Raw genomic sequence first — 7512 nt, 5'->3', positions numbered from 1 at the left:
TTTAAGAAGATTTATTTATTCATTTTGTGTGTATGTGTGTACGTTTGAGTGTATGTATGTGTACCACATGCACACAGAGCCCTAGAGGGCCGAAGAAGGTACTGGATCCCCTGGAACTGCAGTTACAAGAGGTTATGAGCCACCCAATGTGGGTTCTGGGAACAGAACCCCAGGTCTCAGGAAGAACTGCAAGTGCTCTTGACCACTGAGCCACCTGTCCAGCCCCCCAGAAGCACAGTTTTTAGCAGATGGAACGGGCCTTGGATATCAGAGGTGCCAGAGGTGCCAGATGACATATGGAAACCTGAGGGGAGCAGCCACAGCTTCCAGTGGGAAGTGGAAGTAGGTAGGTCTAGCTTCCGGCCTTTTTTTTTTTTTTTTTTTTTTTTTTTTTTTCCCCGAGACAGGGTTTCTCTGTGTAGCTTTGCGCCTTTCCTGGAACTCACTTGGTAGCCCAGGCTGGCCTCGAACTCACAGAGATCTGCCTGGCTCTGCCTTTGGAGTGCTGGGATTAAAGGCGTGTGCCACCACCGCCCGGCTCCAGCCTGTTTTTGCTTGGTGCAGGTGAGTAGGAACTGCATGAAGCCCTAGTCATGTAGAGAGGAGTAAGACATGCTGGGACAATGTCTGGGGACAGGGGAGCAAGCTGCCCAGAGGTGAGGCTCATCGAGGTTGCCAGATCCAAGGTTGAGAGCTTTGAAGGCAGGAAGGGCCTGAGGGTGAGGAGGAGGTACAGGCTCAGTAGTCAGGTGTTGCATAGAGACTGCGGGGGTGGGTGGGGGGTGGGGGAGTGGGGGGTGGGCCTGCCTAGAGTGCTCACAGGGTGGGGTGAGCAGGTAGCTATGGTCTCCCAGAAGAGGGGCTGCTGCTGCTACCTAGGAGTCTGCTCTCTGTTCTGAGCCTTTCAGTCCCCAGGAATCTTGGATTCCCAGCATGCCTGATGGTGGATGACTGTGCTGGGTGGCTGCCACGAGTTCAGATCACCACCCCAATTGGCAACTCTGTGAGCAGTGAGACTGTGACCTGAAGAGATTCCTGAATTTTGTGTCCTAGTATTCCTGCCACTGATGAAGCTGGGGGCTCTGGATTAGTCCTTGATTGTTGTGGACAATTCCTTTACGCTGTGTGAAGGTCTGCCACCCTGATCGGTTTAAAAAAGAGCTGAATGGAAGAGATTAGGCAGGATTTCTAGGGACAGAAACCTCTGGGAGGAAGAAAGGTGGAGCCACCAGCCAGAGGGAGAGGGAGCAAGACATGCAGGAGGAGAGGTAAAAGCCATGAGTCACATGGCAACATATAGATGAATAGAAATGGGTTCGTTTAAGTTCTAAGAGCTAGTGGGACGAGCCTAAGCTATAGGCCAAGCTTTTATAATTAATAAGTCTCTGGTTTGTTTTTGTTTGTTTGTTTTTGTGAGCTGGTGACCCAAAGAAAAGCCCGTCGACACTTGATCCCTGTTGTGGTCTCAGTGTCCACACTGGGGTGGTGACAGACCCCATCGAAAGGCCACTCTCCTTGTCCTTTAGTTCCTATGAAATGAAGACCTTTCTTAACCTGACTCAGATCAAATCCCACTGGTGGATTAAAGACTGAGCCCCGTATCCTCCTAAGCTCTTGGGGGTGAAGAGGTTTCTGGGGTTTTCCCAGCCCTGGGGCTCATCCCTTCATCATGTGGAGCCTGCATAGCGGCTCCAAGCCTCAGTATTTCCCAACATACTCTGTCGGAGGTGCTCTCTACCATAGCCATGGGAAGCCGCTGCTGTGAACATCAGTGTGAGCCCTCTCTCTCTCTCTGTCCTTCACTCCGTGTCTGAAATGCCACCATGAGGTAATGCCACTCCTTTAGCTAGATGTAGCTCTTTAAAGATATCATGCCCTGGCAAAGGAGTCTGGGAAGGGGCTGTGAGATAGTCAACCTTAGTGGGAAATACGTTCGCTTAAACAGGAAGACTGATGGAAGATAGGACTTGTCCAGAGTCTGGGAGAGATAGGTGGAAGGGACGGAGGGGTAGAAGGTCCCAGAGGGCTGTGGAGGTGGACAGGAACCCTTCACCCAGGACCTACTCACCCCTTCTGTTCCTGTCCCCAATCATAAGATACCCACTGGTAGTGAGTCACTGGCTCAAGGGCCATGTCACTCACTACCCCCTCCTTAGACCTTAGTTCCTTCTTACTGAGGAATGCCCGGGGCGTTCAGCCTGGTTGGATGTAAGAGTGGGCAACGGAGCTGCATTTTCCTGTAGCAGCGCTCTCAACAGAGAGCTGCTGTGCCACTGTTCGGGCACCACGGCAACGGGGGAAATAAACACTCCGGGCCTCACAGTCCAAGTTCTGCCGTGATGTGATGTCACCCTGCACTCCAGCCACTGGGCCGTGGCTGGCTGATGCACCTCTGTGGCTTCAGCTACTGAGCCCAGACTTCTTCCCCGCAGACCCCAGCTGTTCGGGAGTCTCTGAAGTGGGGTGGGTAGTGGATAGAGGGGCCTGGGCGTCTCCTGGTCTCTCAGGCACTGCTTGTAACTGCTCATGTTTCCTCTCAGCCTTCACCATGAAACTGCCCAAGGGAGCCAGGAACTGTGTGTTCTATGCACAGCACCCAGAGAAGGAGGAAGAGGTGCCCTCATGGCAGGAGATAAAGCAGACCCCTGTTGTCATGGCCACAATCAAAGGTGAGAGCAGCCCTACCCTAGGGCCTACCAGGCTAGGTTGCTGTCAAGGGCCTAGCCCAACAGCCCCGCCTCCTGCGAAGCCCCACAAACACTCCTCAAGTCCTTAAAGCAACCTGCACCTCCAAGCTAGGCCCACTCACTGGCTCTGTGAGACCGGGAAGAGAGTTGGAGCGTGGGGGCGTACAGCATGTTTTGGGGAAAAGACTAGAGCATTTAGCTTGGTTTTCCACTTTTCAAGGTGCTAGAGATTGAACCCAGGGATCCATCCATTATAGGTGAGAGCTCTACCACTCAGCTACTTCGCCAGCCCTACCTTTAGTGATTTCTGTTTCTTTTCAATAGAGACCAGGCAAATGAATTCTCACTAGGTTGCTATTGACTGATCATTACTTGGGAAGTGTGTTAGAGCAGTGATGAAATGTTTGGGTTCCGTTGGTTCTCACATCACCAGTTACTGTAGCTGGACAGATTACTTTTTTTTTTTTTTTTTTCCCTCAGTATTATTGTCTGTGAGATGGAGAAGACAAGAGTGTCTGTCTTAACAAGGTTGTCTAGAGGCTCAACTGAAATAACAATATCAAGCGGTTAGCATGGGTCTTAGTGCAGACCAAGTTCTCAATGAACTGTGACTGGTGTCTTTCTGTATCAGGCTGCGGGTCCACAGGAAATCGCATCTTAGCTCTGCATACTACCTTCCTTGTAGGGCACCAGCTCGATGCCCGGCTCTGTGGCAGGATGCCATCAGCCAGAGCAAAGCCCCCTGTGTTCTCATGGTACATCAACCGCACTGGGGGCCGAGGCTAAAGATCGTCTTTGTCTGTCCTCACAGGTCCAGGGCCTGCCAAGTACCTCCGGCCATCCTGTACCGGCTACATAGCCCACGACATCTCCATGTTTCAGGAGCCGGCTTACACCCTACACTCGAGGCACACTGAGAAACGTGAGCAGTCCCCACGGTCTGTCCCTGAAGGGTCAGGGCGACTGTCTAAGATTGCATCCGTAGGCCGCCGGGGGCTTGGGCTGGTGAAGATGGAGACAGGAGGAAGCCAGTAAAATTTCCTAAGTGGACCCCCACATGTGAAGAAGGTAGCTCTGTGCAGCCAGTCAGGCAGATCTCCCCAGGGGGAGCTGTGGGGGCCTAGAACTGTCACCAGCAGAGCAGGGCTCTCTTTCCCTGGGGCTCTTTGGCTCTGTGTGTCTCATATTCTGCTGGGGATGCTTGCAGCAGTCAAAGATGACCTGTGACGGAAAGCCAACACCAGTGAGATGAGAGGTTAAGTGGGGATATGGTCATGTGTTTGGGGGCCTGAGGTTTAGATACCTGCCTCCCCCCCCTCCAAAGTCACATCTCCTTGGCAGAGGTTTCTTGGCTGGGACTGAGCCCTTTCTCAATATTCACGGTAGCTACAGTGGTTGTCATTACCCTTGGCACCAACCCGGAAGTGTCTGTGGTAGGAGACTAACCACACTGTGGTCTGCCTGTTCTTATCTGGTCCTTCCAGCAGTCTCTGGCGGTCATGCACAGAAGGTCCCATTTTACAGATGAGGAAATCAAAGTACACAGACCCCCCAGAGGAATCTGAAGAGAGTCCTTGGTGGGGTGGCAGCTGTGGCCCCTCTTTGTCCCCTGCAGGGATCATAGACACATACAGCCCCGGGCCTTGCTATTTCTTGGATCCCAAAGCGACTCGTTTTGGAATATCTACCTGCCCCCAGGTCCCCATGGAGGAGCGCATCTCCAATCTTCGTAAGATGGGCCGGGAAGATGGGCCGTTGGGAGGATGGGGTGTGGGAGGTATCCATCCTTAGAACCTGGGAAGGGGCACAACAGGGGCATGTCTGAGAATGCTGGCATCTGCTCATTGTCACATCAAGACCCCAGTGTTTAGCTAAGTATGGTGGCACGCAGTAGTAATCTCAGCACTTGGAAAGCAGAGGACAGCCTGGTCTACACAGCCTGTTCCAGGCCAGCCAGGGTTATAGTTAAAAAAAAAAAAAGACAAATATCATGATGCTGCCATCCCCACCTATGTGTCGCTGTTTTTATGCATAGAAGCCAACGTTATGATATACATTGTGTTATGATGTCACAGGGCTCACGTCAAAGTGGCAATATTGTCATGCTAATGAGCTCACAGACTAATGACCTAAAGAAAATTTCCTGGTGCTGTTGTGGGACACGGGGCAATGCCATCATGTTGACTGCCAAGGAGTCATTGCCACAACGTCAGTGATGGCTTTTGTTTTAGGACAACAATGTCACCATGGTGGTGACTGTCTTTCCCTGCCCACAGTGCCATGTAGCCCTAATGTCCACACCCTGCTGCTGCACTGTTTGGTTTTTTTTTAAGCCCCCAGGGCTGGGCAAGAACTCAGCTCCCCCTGAGACGATGCAGCAGCTGGTATCAGGGCCTGTGAGGTTCTCCCCATCTCCCTCCCTTTCAGGCCTAAGCACCACTCCAGCCCCCTGCCACTACAACCTTGAGAAGACTCGGCCCCCTGGGGAACGGACGGCTCCCCAGTTCTCGATTGGCTACCGGTGTCCGTGCAGAGTGATGGATCCCAACCCGGCCTCCAACCAGTACCAGCTGCCACTCTCACTGGGACCCAACATCCCTGTCTTCCGAGCCGCCCCCTGCTATAGTCTGGGCTCCTCAAGCAAGAATTGGTTCTACAAAGAGAATATAGCGGGAGGTCCTGGACCTGCGATGCATGCCCGACCTGAGCCGTCCGTCTACCAGAACCGCAGCCCTGTGTTTAGCACGGCCAAGCGCTTTGCCTATCCATTGGACCACACACTTCGGCCTGGCCCTGGCTCCCACAATGTCCAGCCGGTCACTGTGCACAAGCCCCGCATACCTGCCTTCACCATGGGCATCAAACACTCGCCCCACTTGTGCCCATTGATTGTGGACATTCTTGACTGAGGCCAGTGTTAGTATGTGCCCCTCCCTCCTCACAGATGCTTTTTTTTTTTTTTTTTTCTATACCACATTGAGCAACCTGATCTCATATGAATTCCTTTAGCAGAGCTGGTGCCTGGTGAGGAGCCAGCACACAGAGGCATTAGATAAATATTTTTGTTTATTCATTCCTTTGTTTTGTAAACATTTTCAGCTGCTTCCTCTGGACTCTGCTCTGGGTGAGGGGCTAGGGATCCTTGGTACTGTATCCTGTATACATGGGGGTCGATGCTGGCCACTAGGGGAAGCAGCTGTGTGACTTCCAGGGAGCCTGGGCAGGCCCACCTTAGAGTGGCCACTGACAGGCTGTGCGGCCTTTCCCTGCGCTTCTCTGGGCCTCATGGTCCCTTTCCGATAGTGCCAGGGATCGCCCTGGATGAAGTTTAAATTCTCCCCAGTTCTAGGGCTCTATCTTTGGTCCCTGCCAGGGTCATTCCTCAAGATAGGAGCGGGGACCTGGGCAGAAATGGGAGGGGTCATCTTGGTTTGGGATCGGGAAAGACAGGCTCCTGGAGAAGGACCCAGATGGATATGTGGAGACTTGGGGGCAGGTAGAGGTAGTGACAGCATGCAGGGAGACCGAAGGGTGCTGCTGCCTGGAAGCTCTAGCCAGGAGTTCCAGCTGAACCCCGAGGGCTTTAGCTAGATAGGACACAGTGGTTTTCCTTGTTTGTTTTGTAGTGCAAGCAGTCCTCAGCCTTCCAAGTGTGGGATTAGCGCACAACACTACACTCAGTGAAGACTGTACTTCCGGAAGACTTTGGGCAGTTAGAGAAAGGCAGCCAGCATGGGAAGTGCTGGAGGTTGTGGTCAGCCTGCGGCCTGCTGGGAGGGGTCTGAGTGTCACATGCCTATCTTTGGAGAGTCATTTGCTATATTCCCAATCTCAGCAGCTCAGCCTGGCGAAGGACATCAGTGTGACCAGGGGAGGGCAGCATTGTCTCAGTCCTCAGGGCCAGGCCTGGCTCCACCTGCTTTTGGATGGTACCTGTGGGCTGGGGCCTTCCAAGCAGGAATCTGACATTCCTTGACTCTTGATTCCTACCCTTCAAGACCCCACTGGCTCAGCCAGAGGGGGACATTCAGAACCAGAATCAGTGTCTGATGGCTTGTCCCCTCTATTTTATTTTATTGAGACAGAGTCTCTCTTTGTGATCCTGGCTGTACTGGAGCTCTCAATGTAGAGCAGATATCTGGTCTTGAATGCACAGATATCTGCTTACCTCTGCTTCTCAAGGGCTAAGATTAAAGACGCATGCTACCACACCCAACTCCCTCCCTTATATTTAAACAAGCTGGTTTTAAACTTACATTGCAGCCCAGGCAGGCCTTGAACTCAGGATCGCCCTCCACCAGCCTTCAGAGTAACTGGGGTTCTAGGCCTGCATCACCAGGCTTCCCAAATGATTCACCCTTGTAAGACCAAGAAGTATTCAGGATTTTTTAAAAACTGTTTTTTGTGTGTGTTAGGTGTTTATGTGTATGCACACCCATGTGTGTGTGGGTACACATATGTGTGCATCCTTTGGCCAGAGTTAACATTAGGAGTCTGCCTCAATTCCTCTTCACTTTAATTTTTGAGACCAGTGGGGTTTTTTTTTTTTTGTTTGTTTTGTTTTGTTTTGTTTTGTTTCATTGAACTGGAAGCTCCTCAATTTGGCTGGACTTGCTGGCTAGAGAATCCCCCCAAATCCTCTTGTTTCCACCTCAGGGCTGGGATTACAGGTGGGCTGCCACATCCAATATTTTTACCAGGAGCTGGGGATCAAACTCAAGTCCTGGTGCTTGTGTGCCAGGCAGTTTACTGAGGGAGCCCCCACTCCCCACCCCTGCCCCACCACTTCAGGATTCTGTTTCCTTTTAAAAGACAGGGTCTTGCT

At 52.1% G+C, this 7512-nt stretch overlaps 1 protein-coding gene across 1 annotated transcript; it reads left to right on the top strand.

The window, feature by feature from the left end:
* The first annotated feature begins 2324 nt into the window (after positions 1-2324).
* Cimap1c (ciliary microtubule associated protein 1C) lies at positions 2325-6898 on the top strand. The gene is made up of 5 exons (XM_059266927.1): positions 2325-2463; positions 2541-2669; positions 3499-3609; positions 4303-4416; positions 5115-6898. Exons 2-5 carry the CDS (start codon positions 2549-2551, stop codon positions 5594-5596), a joined length of 828 nt encoding a protein of 275 aa, XP_059122910.1. The 5' UTR covers positions 2325-2463; positions 2541-2548; the 3' UTR covers positions 5597-6898.
* The last annotated feature ends 614 nt before the right edge of the window (positions 6899-7512 follow it).

The sequence above is a fragment of the Peromyscus eremicus genome, chromosome 7 (genome assembly GCF_949786415.1).
Source record: "Peromyscus eremicus chromosome 7, PerEre_H2_v1, whole genome shotgun sequence".
NCBI lineage: Eukaryota > Metazoa > Chordata > Mammalia > Rodentia > Cricetidae > Peromyscus > Peromyscus eremicus.
The sequence above is the reverse complement of the archived record's forward strand: the minus strand, read 5'-3'. Positions and strand labels throughout refer to the sequence as shown.